Genomic DNA, 23,087 nt, shown 5'->3' on the forward strand with positions numbered 1-23,087 from the left:
GGATGGCAGCTTACAATAATACATTCTATGGGGTCTTGGAACTCATATAGATAACTGGCCTCTTGCAAGACTTGAGTTGCAAAGAGTCAGGGGGCCTTTATTGGAAGGGGGTTCAATGTTGGAAGAACATATGGGATAAGAAGTCGACTACATGGGTGCATCTAGAAGATATCGGGAATAAATATAAGCTCAATGAATCAGAACTAGAGTTGCTTTCCAAAGTCCTCATGCTTTTTTAGGACTCATGGCCAACAAACCCACTATGTTTGGACTCCTGGATGGACAACTAGTGTTGTAAGTGAACAAAACACCTTTATGAAAAATCTCTTCTAAAGTAATTTTTCAAGGGACCAAAGCCAGAAACTCCAAGGAGAAATTGAACTGTGTGGATTAGCTAGAAGCTCAAAAGAAATGCTAAATTGTGGCATGAGATGTTCCACGATCTTTGGAGAATTTGTAAATTTGATAAAGTCTCTTTCCTTCTAAGAAAAATCATGCACTTGGGACTCTTGAAGAGTGGAAAAATGGCAAAGTGGTTGGCCAATATAAATCCATTATGCCCCTTATGTGGAAGGAAATCAAGCATCTTTTTGGTCTTGTCAAGTGTCACAATGCAAATATGGTATGAGGTATAAAAGGAAATAAGGCAGTTTGGCCTAATGGATAGGTTTATGATATGCAAGGAGTGGAGCCCAATCATGTTGGCTGACCTAGTGTCTACCCTAGTGGCCTATTGGAAGAGTTGTTGTGGCTCTTGCCAAGTGATCCTTTCAAAACAATACGGTGCATGATAAGGGGAATAGCTCTTTTGTTCATGGTGCAATACAATCGAATGTAACAATCCTACTTGAGGATATGGGGCAGCTATTTCCAGTAAAGATAACTTGGTTGGGTTATGCAAGAAAGTGTTAAGGAGGCTCATCTCCTCAAGATAGACTAGTTTCCTCACAATCTGAGTATGCTGTGGACGACCAACCCCTAAGTTGGGCCAAGTTTTTGTAAGAGGTTTTTTTCTCTAGGGAGTTCCCTCCTCCCCTTTATACTTATTAAAGTAGGGTTTTTCTCAAAAAAAAAGGAAAGGTGAAGGGAATCTCATGCAATGAGGATAGGGGAGGAGAGAGATGAAAGAGGGGATGGAAGAAAATATGAGTGGGGACATAAGTGGTCATATATTCTAACAATGCACATGTCGATCTAAAGAAGTCCTCGAAAAGGGAAGCCCTAACTAAGAGAAAATTAAGTACTAACTAATTTTTTAATGCGGTAAGCTTGACAAAAAAAGGTGATTCTAAAGTTTAGGCCATCATTAAGCAAAAGAAGCATGATTCCATAGACCCTTGAATGTCTAAAACTTTTTGTGCACCACCTCATCTCATTCCAAAACAATCTAGATGTACCCACTCCATCACAAGTTTGCAATATTTCTCTCACTAGATGCAAGGGATCACTATTTGTTGATAATGATCACCAATCCCATAGATCCTAAGGGTCTCATCCAGACTTTATACAATCATATCATATCATATCATCTCTCTCTCTCTCTTTCTCTCTCTCTCTCTCTTTCTCTCTCTCTCTCTAATGTGGATTCACAAACATGCACCCAAATGTTGTCCCTAAAATTGGAACGAATAGAGATTAGAGCTTTTAATTCTCACAAAGAAAACACCAATCACATGATAGTCTAGTGGGTAACATCTAGTCTACATTTAAAGAGGGGGTTTCCATTTTCAACCCCCATCACACCTTTTTGAATGGGACCATCAATTTCATTGGCTTTATTTTATCTAGGCTTGCAATGTGAACACATTTTGTTAATGGCTAGAACAAGATTTTTGTCCACCCACATCCACTTGTTTTTTAATTCAAAAAGTGATGTGTATCTTATTTTGCACCTTTTTACTAGTGGATGAGGAAATTATCAACCACATGGTTGAAGATAGTTTTGAAAGCAACCTAAGGCCTTAGAAAATAAATGAACATGGATGTGGATGGTTGACAATCAATGGATGCTCCACTTGTATGCTATGTTGTCTACCAATAGTTTCACTAGTTTTTGGTTCTCTAACAAGCCATACCTAGATCGAGTCTCCCCGTCATATAGTAAAAGATTTCACTAGTAGACTGACCCTTGAATGTGTGGGAGATTGCGGTGCCACAATGTGCTTGATTTTGGTGCCATTGTGACCCCAATGTACGATGGAGTTCCTATATTGCTATTCATGCTCATAGCACTATCCTCACAATCAAGGTGAGTTTTAAGGACTCTTTCTAATCTCAAGTGGTGTGGTTAAGGCCCCAAACATGCAATTGACTATTGAGCTTCTTGACCTTAGGGATGCAAAGCTAGGGACATAGCTAACGATGGTATTTGAGGCACTATCCTCACAATCAAGGTTAGTTATAAGGAATCTTCCTTATCTCAAGTGCATGCATTTGTCGACTTGGTTGAGTTTGGCATAATGTGCAATCAAGGGGCATCAGCCCCTTGTCGCTTCCCTATTGTGTTTAGTTGGTTTGGATCATCCTATTATGTTTAGCTGGTTTGGAGGGTACTTTGTCAACTTTGGTTGATCAATCACAATATGGGAGGAAAATGAAGGTCAAGGAGTTTATCAGTGGTAGTTCAAGTGGATGTGCTCTTGTAGCACACTGCCTTTTGGTTACAACCACTTTACTTGCTACTGCTATTGATGAGGAACCAATATGTAAAAAATATGCATTTGATAGTGAGATTTGGAGACATGTAATGTAGAATGAATTGGCTTCCATACATGCCAATGACACTTGGGATCTATGTGACTTGCATGCTAGCAAGAATGACATTGGAACCAAGTGGGTGTACAAGAGGTGTGCAAGGTGAAGCTGAAATCAGATGGATTAGTTGACCATCACAAAGCCTGCCTTGTTGCTAAAGGTTATGCACGATAGCAAGGAGTTGACTTTGAGGAGAACTATGCTCCTACTTCTCTAGGATCACTACCATATGTGCCATTATTGCTCTTGCTACCCATTATCATTGGGAGGTCCACCAATTGGACATTAAGACTATGTTCTTACATGGCCATTTGTCAAAAGAGGTTTATGTTACCCAACCTCCAAGATTAGAGGTTGAAGGTTCTGAAGGGAAGGTATGATGGCTTAAGAAAGCTCAATCTGGATTGAAGTAGGAACCCTGAGCTTGGTACACATGGATACATGCTTATTTGCTCAACCTTGGCTTTCAGAACAACCCCAAAGAGGCTACACTATACATCCGTACGAATGGTCTAGAAATTTGGATATTGATTCTTTACATGGATGACATGATCTTGACTTGGTGCTAGAACCAAGAGAAACTTATAGCAATCATTTGTCATGATAGATCTTGGTCGGTTGCATTAGTACTTGGGCATACAATTTGTCAGCAAATGAGGGGGGATTCGTGATGTCATAGTCCAAGTATATTGGATAGCTTTTGCATCATTTTCAATTTGAGGATTGCAAGCCGATCTCCACATCATTAGAGATTTCTCCTCTAATGATGGCAATGGTGCTTGTGATGTCACTCTCTATATGAACAAGCTGTTGAATGCTTGATATACTTGTGTCATATTGGGCTTGATCTTTAGTATGTTGTTTCTTAGCTGAGCAGATACATGCATAGCCCATCTAATGACCATTGGCATGTGGTGAAGCACGTTTTTAGATACCTCAAAGGCACATAGGATTTAGGCCTTCTCTACAAAGCCGATTCTTTGAAAAGATGCAGGGGGGAAGAGAGCTTGAGCTCTTGCAAAGCACACACACACACACACAAAACCCTAATAGAGAACACACAAGGTGAGAGACTGAATATCTTTTTCTTCACTCAACACTCAACACTCCATATACAAGATAAGAGTACACTTAATATGAAAGGTGCTCAACCAATACATACAAGGGTTCTCTATAATGTGAACTCGACTAAATGAGCTGGCGCTATAACTATACCAGTCTCTAGAATGGCTGTCACACAGCCTGTCATCCCACTGGCCGCATATCACCCATGATCTCACCAACCATGCCAGTGGTGTAAGTGTGGGGCCTATCCCCCAGGCGGGTCATCAGTGTCCACCGCCTCATTGGACGAGATATCTCAACACTCCCCCTGGAGCTCAACTCCATCTCATGTACACCAAGCGAAGCCCTGAATCTGCGGAGCTTCTCTGTACCCAATGCTTTGGTGAAGATGTCAGCTACCTGATCCTCTGTGCTGACATAAACAAGGTCAAGGTCTCCTGCCAAGACCTTCTCTCTGACGAAGTGGTAGTGGACCTCTATATGCTTCGTACGAGCATGAAAGACTGGGTTCCTGGCCAGCTGTATACTGCTAATGTTGTCACAGAAAATGACAACTTGTCTATCCACTGTAGACCCAAATCTGCAAGTAGCTTTCTCAACCAAGCTACCTTACATGCTGCCATAGAAGCTCCTCTGTACTCGGCCTCTGTACTGGATAAAGCAACCGTAGGCTGCTTCTTGCTACTCCAAGTCACAGCAGCACTCCCCAAAGAAAACATGAATCCGCTAGTAGATCTCCTATCTGAGATACTACCAGCCCAATCAGCATCTGTGTACCCATGTACACATATCTCTGTCCCAGTCTCATAGAATAGTCCACAATGCAAAGTAGACCTCACATACCTCAGTATGCGTCTCAATGCATCCAAATGCGGTTTTCGTGGAACCTGCATAAACTGACTCACCAACCCAACAGCATAGCTCAAATCTGGTCTGGTGATCATCATGTAGATCAAGCTTCCTACTATGCACCTATACATAGTAGGATCCTCCAAGATCTCTCCTGAATCTGCACTCAACTTGTTATTCTGATCCAATGACACTTAGATAGGCTTACAGCCTGTCATACCATACTTGGACAACATGTCCAAGCCATACTGTCTCTGCGGTAATCCAATACCATGTGGTGGCCTAATCACCTCAATGCCCAAGAAATATTTGAGCTCCCCCAGATCCTTCATCTCAAACTTCTATCTAAGCAAGATCTTTACATCAAAGATCTCTGCATCATGGTCCCCTGTAATGATCAAGTCATCTACATAGATGACAACAAGCACAACCCCTCTATCACCATGTCTCACATACAGCGAGAAATCTGCATTGGCTACATGAAAGCCAATAGTGACAAGATATTCAGAAATCTTGTCAGACCATGCTTTTGGTGCTTGTTTTAAGCCATAAAAGGCTTTCTTCAACCTTTAAACATGCTCGGGGTGACTCACATCCTCATAGCCAGGTGACTGCAACACATACACCTCTTCTTGCAAATCCCCATGCAAGAATGCATTCTTTACATCCATCTGATGTAAGGACCATTGCTTTGACACAGCCACTGCTATCACAACTCTCACTGTTGCCATCTTGGCAACTGGGCTGAAAGTTTCCTCATAATCAATGCCATATGTCTGCGCATATCCTTTGGCTACCAATCTAGCCTTGTACCTGTTTATGCTTCCATCACTGTTATGTTTAACTTTGTACACCCACTTGCATCCAATGGCTTTCTTGCCTTTAGGCAATTGCACTAAATCCTAAGTTTCATTTCCATATAGTGCATCCATCTCCTCATCCATAGCTTTCTCCCAACACACATTTCCAATAGCCTCATCAATGCATGTGGGCTCTACAACCTGCACAACCTTTGCCATATATGCATAGTGATGTGTCACATAACCATCATATGTAAATCTCTGCACAGGGTTCTTCACTCTCCCTGATCTTCGCAGCTTTTCATTCATGGCTTCCATAGCCTTCTTTACACCAGGTGTTCTCATAGCTGGAATCCCAAGCTCCTCATCAAGGCTCATATATGAGCCACTAGACTCTCCATCAACATGAGAATGCCCTGCAGAAATGTCAGGCATACCAAGGGGCTCAACCACTTTCTCTTTTCCTTTACGTGATGTACTAATCACATTTGCAGGACTGGTATTATGACGCAGCCTACCACTCCATGGTCTATCAACAGACCCACTAGATGAGGACTCTCCTGGTCCACTCAAAGACTGTGATTGCTGAGCTGCATTTTGTGCAACCACACTTCCACTCACATCAGCCCCAACAACTTCTTTTTCAGAAGCATACCAGCTGCTCATCTCATCAAAGACAACATCCCTGCTTACCCTCAACTCTCGTGTAGCAGGGTTATAACATCTGTATCCCTTTTGCTCAAGGGAATATCCAATAAACACACATTTTTCAGCTTTCGGATCCAGCTTAGTTCTTAGCTCATCTGGCACATGCACATATGCAATGCATCCAAAAACTTTCAGATGAAACAAATCAAGTTTTCTGCTAGTAAACCTCTTCTCTGGAGTTACATCATGTATGGCTACAGTTGGAGTCCTATTCATGATGTATACTGCTGTAGAAACAGCCTCAGCCCAATAGCTATGCGACATATTCTTCTCTTCCATCAATGCTCGTGCAATCTCAGCAATGTGCCTGTTTTTTCGCTCAGCAACTCCATTTTGCTGCGGAGTGTATCTGCATGTAAACTGTCTCCGAATACCATTCTTCTTCAAAAATTCAAAGAACTCATTGGAGAAGTACTCTCCCCCTCCATCTGACCTTAGGCCCTTTACATATTTCCCTATTTGCTTTTCAACAAAAACTCTGAAATTCTGAAAGTGTGAACACCTCACTCTTCTCCTTCATGAAATATACCCACACTTTCCTTGTATGGTCATCAATGAAAGTCACATAATACCTGCAGCCTCCCATAGATATGGTCTTCGTAGGACCCCATACATCTGAATGCACAACATCTAGTGCATTTCTGCTCACATATCTGTTACGTGGAAACACATGCTTTGTTTGCTTCCCAAATTGGCATGCTTCACATATTTTCTGCATACCTTCCACTTTAAATTTTGGCAGCCCTATCACAATTCCTTTAGTCTGCATAGACTTCAATCTCTGCACATTCACATGTCCAATCCTTTTATGCCAAATGTCTGTGTCTGCAACAATTCCTGAACCATTTGCAAACATCGCAACACTCATCTCAGGCATGTCTACATTCAACGTAAACATTCTACCCACTCTGTTGCCTTTTGCAACCAACCTGCACTTATCTTTAAAGTCTTCAACATAACAACCATCACGATTAAACCTAGCCTCCAAACCCTGCCAGTCATCTGGCCAACTGAAACCAGATTCTTTGTTATGTTTAAAACGTGAAGTACATCTGCAAGGTACTTCACTTTGCCATCTTGCATAGACAATGGCACATCTCCAACACGGGCAATTGGATGAGCAATGTCATCCCTTGTTTCCACAAAACCTGGTCTTTCCGGGTTTTTTATCTCCTTGAACCACTCCCCAGGACTTGTCATGTGGTTCGAAGCACCTGAATCCACATACCACACATCATCTTTTTGTGCTGCTTAAACATTTTCAGACATGGCATTCACGACATGCTGCATAACAAACAACCTTTCATTATCCTCATTATTTATGCTTGAGGATGCATAGTTGTTTTGCTGCACTTTCCCATTTTGCATGTCAGCCTGCTTCTTATAACATTCTGCCTGCACATGTCTAGGCTTACCACAGTAATAGCATTCACGTGCATCATTATACTGCCTTTGCCAATTTCAACGGCCTCTTTGACTCCCCCTGCCTCTGAATTTGCCTCTTCCACCTGTGTGTTGTTGTTGTTGTTGTTGTGTATTCTGGGACTGTTGCTGCTGCTGCTGGCCATAATTCTGATTATCTGTTTGGCCACCTCCTTGACCGCGTCCACGGCCTCCTCTTCCTTGTCCTCTTCCTGAACTTGTGTAGAAGGCCTGTTGCTCCGAGCTGTTTTTGGTTTGTGAAGACTGTTGATCTTCACCCAAGCTCTTCTCTTCTATAATCAGCATAGACACCAAATCTGTAAAGTTGAGAATGTTTTCCCGAGTCTGAATAGACATCTTGAACGCCTTGTATTGTGGCCCAAGACCACGTAGACAGACTTCCACCTTATCAGCATCATCTACTGAAATACCAATGGGATTCCACAATACCCTTTATCTTCAGCGCATAGTCATTCACATACATGCTCTTTTTCTCCACAGTATGAAGTTCGTTCTTCAACTGTATCTTGCGTGCCTTGGTATTTGTTTCATAGAGTTTAACCAAGGTGTCCCACGCCTCCTTGGGAGACTTGGCATCCTGAATGTGCCCAATCATGGTGTCCTGTATACTAATGGAAAGCCAATACATAACTTTCCTGGCTCCTTGGTTCCAGTCTTTAAACTCTTTCACATCTGCAGTAGTCGGATTTATGTCCGGTATCTCTGGTGCCTCTTCATGCTCACCTTCTATGTAGTCCCAATAGCCCTTTCCCATCAGGAAATTCGTCAACCTGAACCTCCAATCATGGAAGTTATTCTTATCAAGCTTCTCAGCCACAATCTGAGTTATCCCATCATGTGACATCTTGCCAAACACACAATTTTACCAGAAACAGCACTCTGGTTTTTCTGCACAAACTGTTGTATTTTCTGCAGCGGTACTGTAGTACTCTCAAATGTCACAACCAGTGACTTCAATGTGCATACATACACCCAATGACAACTGTTCACCTCTTTGCAGCACCCTCAGTATCTGCACAGTCAATCTGTCTTCCTACAGCTCTTAAAACAGAGTTCTACAGAGAATCGATGACATACCCACAATGCTCGAAATCGCCTGCTTTCTGAAAAAACGGAGGCCAGACGCGCCCGAAACGCTTTTTCGGCCCAAAAAATGCTGTCCAATAGGACAGTATAGTTGCCCTATAGCTTTACTCCTGCGAAGAAAGCTCCTCAATCAGAGATCGTTTGTTGGTGCCTCTCGTAGAGCTCCCGACAAGGGTGTAGTCACCAACACAAATAGGGAAGAGTAGTTAAAGCTCTTACCCTTGTACCGCTTCCTGTGGTTCTCTTGCTTGCAGCTCAGCCCTTAGCACGAACCAGGCTCTGATACCATGAAAAGATGCAGGGGGGAAGAGAGCTTGAGCTCTTGCAAAGCACACACACACACAAAACCCTAATAGAGAACACACAAGGTGAGAGGCTAAATATCTTCTTCTTCTTCACTCAACACTCAACACTCCATATACAAGATAAGAGTACACTTAATATGAAAGGTACTCAACCAATACATACAAGGGTTCTCTATAGTGTGAACCCGACTAAATGAGCTGGCGCTATAACTATGCCAGTCTCTAGAATGGTTGTCACACAGCCTGTCATCCCACTGGCCACATATCACCAATGATCTCACCAACCATGCCAGTGGTGTAAGTGTGGGGCCTATCCCCCAGGCGGGTCATCAATGTCCACCGCCTCACTGGACGAGCTCGATATCTCAACATTCTTCACTTGTTATGCATGGTTTCATTGACATTGATTGGGATGGTTGTTCCTACACTAAAGTGTCACATAGTGGCAACTGTTTCAATGCTTGGTTCTTCATCCGTACTGTTATACATGAACCAAGCCCCCCTCCTCCCTCCCACCCCCCTCTTTGTAAGCACATAGCCACACATACATGTTCGGAGTGGGCACATTGACAACAAAAGCCCTCACTCTCAACAAATGAGATGCAAATATAAAATATACATCTTGCAAGCTTCAAAACACTAGCTGCGAAGTATCCCATCGATTGAGGTGTTAAGTGAAACGCTTTTGGATATAGCAGCCTTGGTGTACATCGCTATGTCGCATAAAGTAGTGCACTAAGGGCTTGATCATACCAAGCCCTTGATTCAAAATCAACTTAGAAGATGATGCATGCCTTTCAAAGCTAGGTTGGCTTGTTGCAAGCAGCCAATGAAAAATCAATTTTGCCTAAAGATGACACCAAATTATTGAACCATGATTTTGTAGGCCACATTAATCAACGTTCCACCATAATATGCCTTGCTTTTTTGAAAGCTTCCATCTCCCACCTTAAGTTATGTGAATGTGATTTGTGGCAAAAATTGGATTTGTCTTGGTGTGATCAAACCCTAATTTTCCCGATTTGTATTTGGGGCCTTGCATAATTGTGTCCTTTTCATAGGCCCCAAACTCACGAGTAATTCACGTGATTTGTAGAGTGAATTTGGGGCCTTGAGTGATTGTGCCCATTTTGCCTCCCTTGGAGATGCTTAGGATGTTGAATATAAGAGGAAAAGGGTTACTTACATGGAAAACTTTGATGATGATGATGATGCAAGGACTCTAGAAAGGCCTCTATTGAGAGAAAAAAAAGCACGAGAATGTGATGCCCTGAATTCACTATTGATTTGCTAATTTGGAGCCTATGTGGGGAGGACACGATTGTGCCAAAGCTGGAACGTGAATGCCCTGATTAAGTAGGGGGTCTTGTTCAAGTAGCTTAACATGGAAGATGCAAGCTTTTTAAAAAGCAAGACATGCTAGCATGTGATCGATGATGAGATTGATGAAGATAATGTTGATGACAATGATGATGATAGTGGAATACTCTAGAAAAACCTATGGTGGGACACACTAGGCGAGATGTCGAGAGAGGGAGGGTGAAGGTGGGCCATGAGAGGGAGGGAGAGACAATGGGTTGGGGGGGGGGGGAGGAAGAGGCAACGATGAAAGGGGGAGAGAAAACAAAATTGAGGTTGCACACCTAGCTAAATATGGCTAGAGGCAAGGGCCATGTTTGGGTCCATAGTCCCTTGCCACCCAATGTCATGCATGAGAAAAACATCCAAAATATCGATTTCCCTTATGCTATGCAAAGTGCACCAAAGGAGACATGGAAACAATGAAACCAAACGTAGACCTTAAGGTGCTATTTCCCCTAGTTGCCACCCCTAGCTTTGAAGTGTGACATTTCTTTCATTTCATGATTATTATGTCATGCATAAAGGGAAAAACGTGCTATTCACCCACCCCCTAGTGGCTATTTTCCCCTCCATGAGCTTCATGTGATCATCAATCAACTTTTCACCATCTCTCCTTTCATCATCATCATCATCATCATCTTCTTCTTCTTCTTCATCTGCATCATGAGTCATTGGCAACTTGTCATGAATCAACTTTTCACCCTCTCTCAAAGACAAGCCACATTAGGAAACCATCATGAGCTTCTTCAAGGGAGCCAACACACACCTAAAGGATTGTGGCATTGAGCGTAGTCCTCTAGCCGCTGCTAGCTAGGTGCCGGATGCTGATTAGAATTTGTACACCATGGATCATAAACATTTTTATTTTCACTTGTAAAAAATACTCTTTCAAATTTGTGAAATTGCAAAAAATTAGGCAGTTTAGTAATATTTTATGAACGATCTAGAAAATTTCAAGCGAAACCATCAAAATTTTAAAACCCCAAGTTTCATGATTTCTTTGGTGTGAACATAATGTGCTCCCATGATCTTTTTTAAATGCAAAAAATTATCTAAAAAGTTCCTATGCAAGAGGAGGCCTTTACTTTCAGTCATCATCATCATCATCATCATCATCATCATGAATTCTCCTCCATAGCGAGAGAACTTCCCTTTGATGATAGGGAGAGAGCTTCCGTTCATGCTCTCAATGTCATGGATTGTTGATTTGACATTTTTTACAATCGTCAAGGGACGGGCTTGCCTTCGATATCGATTGAACCACCAGAATTGCTGCTGCACGTTGCTATCGACTAGTGTTTGAATGGAACGTTTCCGAAAAGTCATTGTCTCTCGAGGTCTCTTAGTGTTCCCTCCTTGACACTATTAGCCATGACACATGAGCTTCTCCTTTTCTTTCCCACCACCCCCACCATCATCAATCATCATCATCAATCCTCGTCATCTCATCATCATCATCATCTTCTATGACTCTTCATCATCCGCCATACCCACAGAGCTTCCCTGCCGCCATAGCCACATCTCCGTCTGCAAGCTTCCATGGCGGGCGAAGACGAAGAACCTCCTGACAGAATTCGCCTCCTACCATCGTTATGGAGCACTCTTCCTCACGATCTCTTCGCGCGCATCCTCTCCTGCTTGCCTCTTCCGTCCCTGCTTCGCTCGCGCGCTGTCTGTCGTGACTGGAATTGCCTCATCTCCTCCCCTAGCTTCCTCCTGCTTCTCCATCACCAATTCCCTTCTCCACACCTCCCATGGCTTTTCGTCTGCTCCTGCTTCAATTGTCGCGACAATTGCTGTGCTTACAACCCTTCCCTCGACAAATGGCACTGTATCCCCCTCACTTTCCTGCCCATCTACATGCGCTTCCCTCTCATTGCTGTGGGTGGCCTTCTTTTGGTGCGAGGAGTCGTCAAAGATGTGGATAACAGTGTTGGGCACTTGGCTGTGTGCAATCCGGTCACCAAACAGTGGAGCGAGCTGCCGCCCATGACCAGAGGGCGCCTCAATGCGCTGGTGGGAGTCATCGAAGACCAAACGACGCGAAGCTTCAAGGTTGTTGTTGCAGGAGGCACTTCCGAATGTGGGCGAGATTACGAGTGCACTACTGAGGTCTACGATTCTGTGACGGATTCATGGCATCTCACAGGCACTGTGCCTCGAGAATACACGGTGAAAATCACGGTATGGACATCTAAAACCGTAGTCTGCCATGACGTCTTGTATTGCCTCACGTCTGCCCGGCCTTACAATATCATGGCTTACGATATGAAGAAGGGGATCTGGGAAGAGGTTCGCATTCCGCAGCCAGAAATCCTGTTCTGTTCTTTCCTGATACAGAGAAAGGGGAGGCTGGTTCTGATTGGTGGCGTAGGCTCCGAAGGCATTTGCCAGAGGGTGCGCATCTGGGAATTAGAGAACGAAGGCCTCAATTGGCAAACTGAACCAGAAAAGCAGAAATGGGTGGAAATTGAGCGTATGCCAGGGAAGCACTTTCGACGATTTTTCAAAGAGAAGCACGATTTTGATATCAAGTGTGCAGGGAATGGTAACTTGCTGTATTTCTTCAAGGATTCTCACTCAGAAATGCTGTTGTGCGACTTCTCCCAGACTCCTATTGCCTGGAGATGGCTGCCTACCTGCCCTTTCAGTACCCGGTTCTTCAAATTCTCAGTCAGGGGTCTTCTCATTGAGCCCAGATTGGATGCAAACGTACTTTAACAATGCCACCTTCGATGGTGTCTGACAATGGTGGAATTTCTATTATATGAGATACACTCCTCTTGTCCATTGGATCTCCTGCTTGCCAGCACCCTTCCTTTTCCTGATTGGAAATTTTCTATTTAAGCTTCCATAATCCATTCCAGTGACTTCCCTCACAAGCATTTAAGCCATTGCCAATTTGTGGTGGTGGGTTAGCAAAGGGGTAGAGCAGAGACGGACCATCATTACAGAAGCTGTAACACTGTTTCCAGCAATTTCATGTGAGACTGGACACTTTAAACCCAGTTCTATTCTTTTTATCCCATAATGAAAAATAAAGTGACTGCTCAAAGTACAAAACTCTTAGCAGCGTATTCGGAAACAGAACTGTACAAAGGAGATCCACCGGGTTGTCTGTCCCTACTTCATGTTGATAACTCAGGTGGCCAGCTGATTCTTTGCATCTGTTAGACTTTATGTCTGTTCCTATACCTGCTCTCATCTGTCTGTTAAATAGTATTTGAACATGTCAATAATTAAAAGAAGTTCATGTGCCGTTCCTCATCTCTACAGAGGAGCTTCTAATAAGCAAATACAGGCATTCTTTTATGTTGACTCGTACCGTTATTGTTGAGACGTGTTCCGAAGTTGCATGTTATAGTCTTAAGCCCCACAGCTCAGTCCTGTAAGGTCATAATTTGGTTTGGCTTCTCGAACAACAGAAGAGGGAACAGAGATCACGATCTAAAGGATGCTCAAGAGCGGCACTAGAATGAAGCTTAATTGCTCCACTAGCTATATATAGACGGTTTTAAGTTTGGGGTTGAGATCACTACGTAAAGAAAGGCAGCCTTAAACTCTCAAACTAGGGATCCTGTGCATCCATCTTGCATTACAGGATTACCAAGCTTGTGATCTAGTCAATTTTTCTTTGTCTCTGGCTTCTGTTTGTTTTTTATGATTAAACATTGTTTTGAGTATTCTCCATATTTGAATTTAAGTACTTGTAATCCAGCTGTCTGAAAAGGTTAAGGGAGATCTAATCCATTCAATTCAGCTGATTAGTAGAATCTGAAATCATGAAGCTTTTGTGTAGGAGTGAACCTGTAGATTTGAAGACACTATATCCTGTTTATTCGGAGCAGGGGCATAGGGCAGGTGGGTGGCCCATTTTGCAATGAGATGCACACTGCGACCACGAGGTTCTATCATGATGATCATGAATGAATTGGATACATGATACTGACGTGAGAGGCTCCTGCGAGCCCGCTCCCTCAATCCCTTCCTGCTACCTTCCCCCGCCGATCTCGCCCTCACCTTCTTTATGGCCCCACCCCCCACCCCCCCCACCTCCCGTTCTCACCCCCCTCTCCCTCACCCCTCCACTCTCCTCTCGCCGTGCTGGTCTGCTGTGCATGCCCTTGACCTGTTCTGCCTGTATCTGTGCTCATGACTCCACCCGCACCTCTGCTCACACTTCCACCCGCAGCCATTCGCACCTCTGCTCGCTGCCTATGCAGAGTGGCACATCGCGCATCCTGCTCGCATTCGTGCCCGCATCGTGCTCGGATATGGAATGACGCAGTTACGCACGACCTAGGCTTAGACGGCCTGTTTGCCGCCGTCTGCTTGGTGTGCTCAGATGCGAAGTACTAGTGAGCTGCCTCCGGGCAGCTTGGGTGCAAGGAAGGTGCGGTACTCATGGGTGGACAACGTGGCCCTCTCGCATCCGCCTTCGTTCTCTTCTTCCTCCGGGCTCCACCTCTTCCATGGCTTCCTCTACCTTCGGTGGTGTCCCCTTCTTCTCCCGAGCGGTATCGTAGTTTGTCAAATCAGTATGGTGGCTTCTTGCCTGGATCCGGAGTCCCAAATGGACCACCCACCTTCCACGGCCTACTCAGTTATGTTGACAGAGCAATAGGTGACCACGGTGAACCGAGCTGCCATGGACTTAGCTGGCACCTCGGTGTACGGGCAAGTCACAGGGTACTTGCCTTCACGTGCAAACATAAGAGATTGGCTTCAGGCTAGTCTATTTCTCGAGGATAGTCACATCGAGGAGGTGGCTCTCATGGGCAGGGGCATATTTTGGCTCAAGCTCTCCTTGGCGAGGGCTGCCAGCAACATGGTCAGACGGTCCCCTATCGTAGTAGATGGGAAGATCATTCTCCTCGTTCCTTGGTACAGAGGCTTCAGCGCAACAGACTTTGACGCTCATTCCAGCATACCCCATCATCTAGTCATTCTTCAGGTTCCTGGTCTTGCAGCAGAGCTGCAGCCCATCGTGAGAGACTTGGGTGCCCACTTTGGGTGGGTCATGTAGGATACCTTCGTAGATGTAGTGGCCGTTAGCAGGAGTTCCCAGAGTGCGAGTGGCAGCATTGGACCCCTCCTCCCTCCCGTCTGAGCTAGAGATAGTCAGAGATACAAGCACCATCTCACAGAGCCCCGTAGTCACAGGTCTCCCCGATCATTGCATGAGGAGCCATGGCTTTGGCAACCAAGCACGGCCCTGTCCCCGCTTCACCAGTCACTACATCACCTTCGTAGATGTAGTGGCCGTTAGCAGGAGTTCCCAGAGTGCGAGTGGCAGCATTGGACCCCTCCTCCCTCCCGTCTGAGCTAGAGATAGTCAGAGATACAAGCACCATCTCACAGAGCCCCGTAGTCACAGGTCTCCCCGATCATTGCATGAGGAGCCATGGCTTTGGCAACCAAGCACGGCCCTGTCCCCGCTTCACCAGTCACTAGCCCCCCACCCCCCCCCCCCCCCCCCCGTGGCCACTCAGTAGCAGTAGGTCAGTAGGTAGCACAACAACAGAGTTCCTCCCCCTGCCCCGGGCCCCCCCCTTGCCCTGAGCCTCGGTTAGATTGTGAGCCTAGGGAGTCACCTGTGTAGGTGGATCAGAGGCCCCCTCCACTGTAACGGTCAGGGACCGTTGACAAGGGATTCGCCAAATCTGCGTCACCTCACCTCCTGCCTTGGACAGGGCTCAACAGTGGACCGCTTGAATCCGTGTCGACATACCCATGCCGAATCGCTGCGATTCGGAGTCTCCTCGAGCTACCAGACAAAAGTGGTTGTGACCACTGAACGCGTTGGCTACCTTTTTGACGGAATATCCATGATGGATACTAACCTTGTTTGCAGGTTATGGTGTTAAGCGGGGGCTTAGCACATGCTCTCGTCAAAGGAGAATATGGATTGTGCGCGGCGCTTGTCTCGAGCCGTGGCGCCACATTCGACTGATATTGATGGCATTGAGAAGGGCGCAAAGGGTGCTCAAAACTATGGGCATTAATCCAAATGAGGGGTTTTTGCAAAGGGATAAAAGAGGGCCAAAAATGCACCAAAGGGGTGCATGCATGGAGGCTTGGCTTATGGACATAATGGGATGCATGGGATGCATGAAAGGAGGCCATGGATGGCACGCATGGCATGAGGACATAATGGCATGCATGGGATGCATGTGAAGATGTCATGGATGGCATGAAGGGCATGATGATGAGGCACATGGACTTTGACTAATGCATGGGGTTGATGATGTGGAATCGCCATGCATACGTGGCATAGCACGAATGGCATGCCCATGCCCAAGGCACATGGACCAAGGTACAACCGTACATGGCCTGCACATGTGGTGGCCTCATGATGAGGCACAAGCCTCATTGCACACACCCACACATGTGCATTGATGGCGTACAGGTGGTAGACTTCAGGCGGCCAGGCAACAGTCAGATTGCATACGTGGCAACACGTCAGGCGGACCAGTCGTGACGTGGCAGGGGACAGCCTGCATGGTGACAGGTTGGCAGACAGCTCAGGCGGACAGGTGACGTGGCACGTGTAGGTGCAGACATGTCAGTCGTGAGCAAGCCACCTCAGCAGGGGCAATCGTCAGACTGCTCCTGCGTGGACACGTGGTTGACAGGCGGTTGTTAGATCTGCAGCTGCCCCACACGTGCATTCAATGTGCCCACTCGTGCAGTAAATCCCCACGCGATTTCTGCGCCCAAGCTGTCTGACCGCACATGCGTGAGCTGACCAGCGTACCGTCCTCGACGAATTGCAAAGCGACAGGTGGCGATTCGCACGCTTGAGCGAGCCACCTCTCTGCCAGGTCACCGCCCATTGGCACCGTCCCATGTGACGCATCCGGGAGGCGCGTCCCTATTCGTACACCTCTGCCCTACTCGTGCCGGGCCCTTACACGATGGCACGCGTATATAGGCTCGCACCCTAGCCTCGCCACGTCACTCTTCTCCTCCCTCTCCTTTGGTTTGAGCTACCTTCTCCCTCCTTGACGGAAATTCACCTCCGATCGCTGGAACACTGTTTGACGGAAGTTTTGAACGGAACTGCGCACGGACTTCGACGGAAATCTGTCCGTGACCTGCGAGCGTTTTTGACGTCCGTTCGACGTCGTTTTGCCTCTCCACAGTGCCGAGCTTGTGGGCAACATCCTCCAGCATGAAGGCGACCACTTCTAGCATGGGGGCGACATCACTTTTGGGCATTTCGTGCCTTCCTTCACGTTGTTTTTGAGGCAGCTCTCTTCCTTGGTGAAGGCGGCCAGCTGCAGCAGCAAAACGACCTCGTTTTGGAGCACGTTGAGCTCCATTTCGTGGGGTTTTTGAGGAGGAGCTCTCCTACTTGGTGGCAGCCTGTGTGGACAGCACTACAGGCTCCTTCTTGGGGTCGTTTGTGGAGGCGACACCTCTCTTGGTGATGGCGGCTCCTTCTTGGGGTCGTTGCGAGAGCTTGGGAGCCATGGCAATTGGTAGCTGGAACTGTGTGACCGTTTTGTGGAGGGTGAAGTCTCCTTGACTTCACCCCAATGCAAGAACGTTTTCCGTCATTCCTGCATCGTCTTTCTTTGCTGTTTATCATTCAGTTCATGCATTGATCACGTTGTATGCTCTCTCTCACACTCATGACATCCCAAGCACTCTCTATCGGCGGCCAACTCGCCCTTATTGCGGATCGACCGCAGCCCTATTCTTCCGCACCTCGCCATCGGATCATATGCTTGGCATCTACATAATGCATCGATCATTCACGTGACCCAAGACTATACCAAGCGTATGTGCACTCCTTGACACACACACGGGATTGTGCACAGCATGAACGATGGGCGGGATTCGAAACAAACGGATGCATCATGCCAAAACCCTGCATGCAACCAGCAATCGAAATGATGTCTGTTTTGTGACTGTTTTCTGCACAGCAGCATGCTGTTCGTACTGTTGTGAGTCTGTACGCATAAGGGATGCTTTGGAATGATGTCGTGATGTTCGCTGTCTGTCTATCATCAGTTTACAGCAACCGTTCTGCCCGTATGCGTGACTGTCATGTATCTGTAAGTGTGGACAGAATGCTGCATGCTGTTCGAGGTGAACTGTAGTCATTTTCGAGGCTGTTCATGTGCCTTCAATGCTGGGAAGGATGAACAGCACTCTGGATTCCATCAGTCTGCCAAAACGATGCGTTATCGTAATTGAAAGTGTTGGGATGAGTGCGTGATGATTGAATGGTGTAACTGGATTGGTTAGAGTCATTGGACTGATCGGTTGGCTGTCGACTGTGCCATCGTGATTGCTTGACCTGCGTGCCATCTTGTGAGTCGAATGCCGTGATTGCCTTGCGTGCCGTGCATCGAAATGTAAAAACTTAAAAGGCATGCAAAACCTCACATACGTGGGAAGGGTGTGTGCATACGCGGGTGGACCAGACTCACATGCACGAGACGGTAAGGTCATCGACGTGCAAGTTCTACATAGAGAGCGTATAGTCGGCCTAGGTTCTTTGAGGGGTAATCCGCGTCGTCACCGACTCCCGTGTTGGGAGATCGACCCACTTGACGTGGTAGTGGACGTCGGGTCCATGCGTGTCTTCGGACCATCGCAGGTTGATCGAACCTATCTCGGCTAAGTAGTCAGGATCCCTCTCGGGCTAGAGAAGCCGAAGTAGGGGCCGTGACGATGACGACCCTCTTGAGAACATAGACAGTACGCGACAGCTTAGTCATTCCGTTGCGAATGTGATGCAGTTCCCTGCATGACATGTATCAGACGAGAAATCACATGCGATTCCGATGGGATGCGGAGGGTGCTAAGGAAAAAGTGTGGTGAAATTTGGAGTGAACTTAACTCCCCGCCGTGACATTCACCCCCCTCCTATCCCACAGCACCCTACAGCAGAGCTGGAGACTGTGATCCCACCAGCACAGGCAGATCCGAGTCTGACCCCATCATTGTAGTCGCTAGCACACAGGGAGGAGGGGGGCACTTGGAGACATAGCCCATCACCGCGTAGTTGATTCGTAGCGCACCGCAATCGGGTAGCTCAGCTTCTTCCTCTGTAGACGACACCCCGCCACAGTGTACGCCACAGGAGTTACCCTATGCCTTATACTGTGCCGGTCCTTGGGATTACCTAGATGTGGCTTGCACAGGAGCCTTCTTTGGATGTTTGGATGTTAGTATCTTCCCCTTCCGCAAAGGGGCGGATGGGAAGATCGCAGCTCTGGCCCCATTAGATGGACCAAGCTATGCCTTCACCTTCCTTAGCGACGGGACAGAGGAGTGGTCTGACGACATGGTTTGGGAGGCCTTACGAGAGCAGACGCTTGCACAAGTTTAAGCTTGGATTGGCCCTAAGGGCGGAGAGCTTCTATCGACGTTGTGGTTTGCAAGTGATGCGTGTCTCTGATGGCGCTGCATCGCCAAAAAGGTTCTGGTTGATCGTGATTCTCAGACCCCCCCTTCTTTGGCCTTACCTGCAAGATGTGAGAGCTTAAATTGTGCTCGAGCTCCGTAACTTTTGTGGGATGACTCTTGTAGAGATCTCTAGCTGGCTAGAGAAGGCGTATGTCCATGGCACCAAAGGGCTCGCCCCTCTGCTTAGAATCTTGGGGAACAATTTGGATGACCAGACTTCCCCCTCTAAGCCTTCAGAGAAGCGCCTTTGTTTACATGCCGAGAACCCCCCCTCTTCGACTTCAACCACGAGCAAACAGGTGTTCGTGGCCTACCATTCATCTTCATGAGTTTGCACATCGTCTCTTGGAACGTGAACGGGTTTCACGCATCAGGAAACCAGGGCCTGAGGAAGATGATTTTGAGACAAGAGCTGCAACCTGCTATGGTAGGGTGGTTGGATATGCTTTTGATGCAGGGAGCACAAGCTATCAGAGATGTAGGCCAGTGGGTGTGGGAAGGTTCTTCCAGGACACTCACACTTATTGGTTACCTAGGGGCAGAGTGGAGAGGTTTGTACTCCCGTTGGTGCTTCAATCTCTCAGTGTGTTTTTTGGTCATGGCACCTTGATTCCGAGACGTGCGCTGTGGATTTGGCTTGGAGCTTGAGGGATCCATGATTAGAGTCCTCAACATTTACGCACCCACAGACCTTCAGAGGAGAGCTACGTTTTGGAGGACACTGGCGGAGACCATTCTGGAGATGGACTCGTAGGTTGCTGGAGGACCATTCTGGAGATGGACTCGTAGGTTGCTGGAGGGTACTTCAACAATTTGGAGACCATGGAGGACCAACAGGCCAGAGGATCAGAGTTCGTTGGCATTGCACATGTAGAGCAGATCGCGTGGGAGACCTTGTTTGTAGTTGGAGGGCGAGACAGTTGGAGGGACCCCTCCTTCCATTGCTGGCCTGGGAGTTTGGACTACTCTTGGGGCTTCCGACGGGAAGGTGGGCGTTTGCTGGAGAGGCCGGACAAGTTCTCTGTTAGTGATTGGGCGATAGGCAGAGGCGGGTAGTCTGGAGTAGTGTGCCTGGGACGACACTCTTAGATCATGCCCTGGTGATCTTGATACTGGATTCAATGGCGCAAACATTGGCCCCTTGATCGTGCAACATTCCGGACTTTATCTACATCAGAGAGGAGGTGCATAGCCGTTATCATGCTTTGGGACAGAGTGGGATATTTGTGGGGACATGGCAAAGTAGGTCGCGCAGACATTGATGGAGACCTGCCATATTTGTCAGGAGTCGGCTTTACAGGTTCAGCAGGAGTGATGGGCAAGAGAGAGGCCTCCGTAGCAGTGTTCGAAAAAAACTATTTTCCCAAAAAGTACAAAACCTTCATCTAAAAATTGTGAAATTATTTATAAAGAAAAATTTCAAATTTTGAAGGTTTTTGTTCTACAACCCCTCAAAATTTGCAGGTTTTTGTACCCTTAAGTTTCAAATTTGAAGGTAATTTTAAAAATCTGCAAGTGCAAATTACACTATACCCGGGTTTTTTTCGAACACTGCTCCGTAGAGACTTAGCCTCCATACAATGGCTGCAACAAGCAACACTAGGTTTGGAGGAGCTCAGGCTATAGGCCCTATGGGTTAGGTCTTTGCTAGAGGAGTTGCTACAATGGCACTTAGAGTTTTCCTTCCACACATCCTTGCCCTATTGGGCTAGGAAAGAAGATAGGATGAGTAAGGAGTTTTTCCAGACTCATGGTCAAAAGACAATAGGGGACCAGGTTTGCAGCCTTAGGACTGTGGAGGGATGTCTTCGTACGAGCCAGGAGGAGGTCATGGGGATTGCCACAGATTTCTACCGATCCCTTTTCCAGCAGGAGCCACCCGCTCCGTGTGTTAGGAGATGCCGTGAGGAGGCACACCCCGTCAATAGTTCAGCCCAAGATGGGAGAGGACCTCATGATGTCACCAGCTTGTAATTAATCATTGGGTTAATAAAGTTGACCAAGGTTCGACTTTTAGTCAACACTTTATTAAATGGTCAAAGCAGGGCTGATTCCAGTCAAGGATTTGACTTGGGGTTAGGGAGCCCAATTGGTTGTTTAAGGATTTAATTAAGCAACTAGAGAAAATGTGCAGACTTGGTCAAAGCATTGACCTGGTCTGATAGGACTTGGAGGATTCCGAGTCAAGGGGAACCAGAACCCATGTGGATTAAGTCCAAAGAATCGGAAGATACTTGGAGGATTTCGAGTCAAGGGGAACCGGAACCCCTATGGATTAAATTCCAAAAAACCGGAAGATATTAATATGGGACTACTGGCCCAAGGGATTGGCAATAGCCACTCCAGAAACGCGGAAGAATATAGGACTACCAGTCCAAGGGATTGGCTTTAGCCACTCCAGAAACGCGGAAGAATATGGGAAAAGGCCCAAGGGTTGTACTTCGGTCAACCGAGAATCCGGTGTTGACTTCGGTCAAGCGACATTGATCTTGGTCAAAGGACTTTGACTCTAATCAATGAGGGTTGGATTGACCCGCCAGTATATGTTATATGTTGTGTGCACACGTGGTCAGTGGGGACGCCCACACGTGACTCAAAGAAATGATTATTTTATTTGCATGTAAAAGAAAAAGAAAAGCTAACATTTAATGGTGCCATGTTTTGGTGCAAGTATTAAATGTGCAGGTACAAAGAGGGGTTGAAATTCCCCCTAACTTATGGGAGTCTGCCAGAGCTATCTAGGTACCAGGTGACGGTACCTACCTAGGGGCCACATCTCCATAGGGCCGAGACTAGTTAGGGCCAAAAATTAAAAAGCCTAGCTAGCCTTGGTTGATAAGCTTTATGTAAGCAGCTGAATAGAATTGTGACATGTAAGTCACTTCTAAATGTAACAAAAATTGTGAGTTATCCTCACGTATGAATCTAGCCTGTGCATTGTGGATGAGAGAGCTCTCCCACAGGACCTGTACAAACTGAATTTCTATGAGCAATAAAATTCTTCCTTTGGGGGGGGGGGGGCGAGCCAGCCAGCAAGTTGCTCTGGGCCTCAGTGTGGTGTCCGAGAGAGGGAGAGAGATTGAAATGTGGTATTTTGCAATTCAGCAAGTACACAAAAATTCCATCGCCATAAATGTATGTGCTCACGACTATGATGCAGAGATTAAACAGGTGCAGGTGACGGCAATGATTTTGGTAGATTAGAGCAGGTAATCAGAGGCTTGAGCAAGAAAGCAAAGCAAGAGCAAGCTCAGAGCTGGTTACACATGACCCTGTTCACCGTTGCAGAGAT

At 46.5% G+C, this 23,087-nt stretch overlaps 1 protein-coding gene across 1 annotated transcript; it reads left to right on the forward strand.

The window, feature by feature from the left end:
• Positions 1–11,795: 11,795 nt before the first annotated feature.
• On the forward strand, positions 11,796–13,684 carry LOC147625446 (F-box/kelch-repeat protein At5g15710-like). The gene has a single exon (XM_086819027.1). The coding sequence runs from the start codon at positions 11,912–11,914 to the stop codon at positions 13,091–13,093; it is 1,182 nt and encodes a 393-aa protein (XP_086675153.1). The 5' UTR covers positions 11,796–11,911; the 3' UTR covers positions 13,094–13,684.
• The last annotated feature ends 9,403 nt before the right edge of the window (positions 13,685–23,087 follow it).

This window comes from Cibotium barometz, chromosome 24, assembly GCF_041138505.1.
Source record: "Cibotium barometz isolate CiBa-2024 chromosome 24, ASM4113850v1, whole genome shotgun sequence".
Taxonomy (NCBI): Eukaryota; Viridiplantae; Streptophyta; class Polypodiopsida; order Cyatheales; family Cibotiaceae; genus Cibotium; species Cibotium barometz.

Coding starts and splice junctions, on each gene's coding strand:
- LOC147625446 (XM_086819027.1), top strand. CDS start 11,912: ATGGCGGGCGAAGACGAAGAACCTCCTGACAGAATTCGCCTCCTACCA.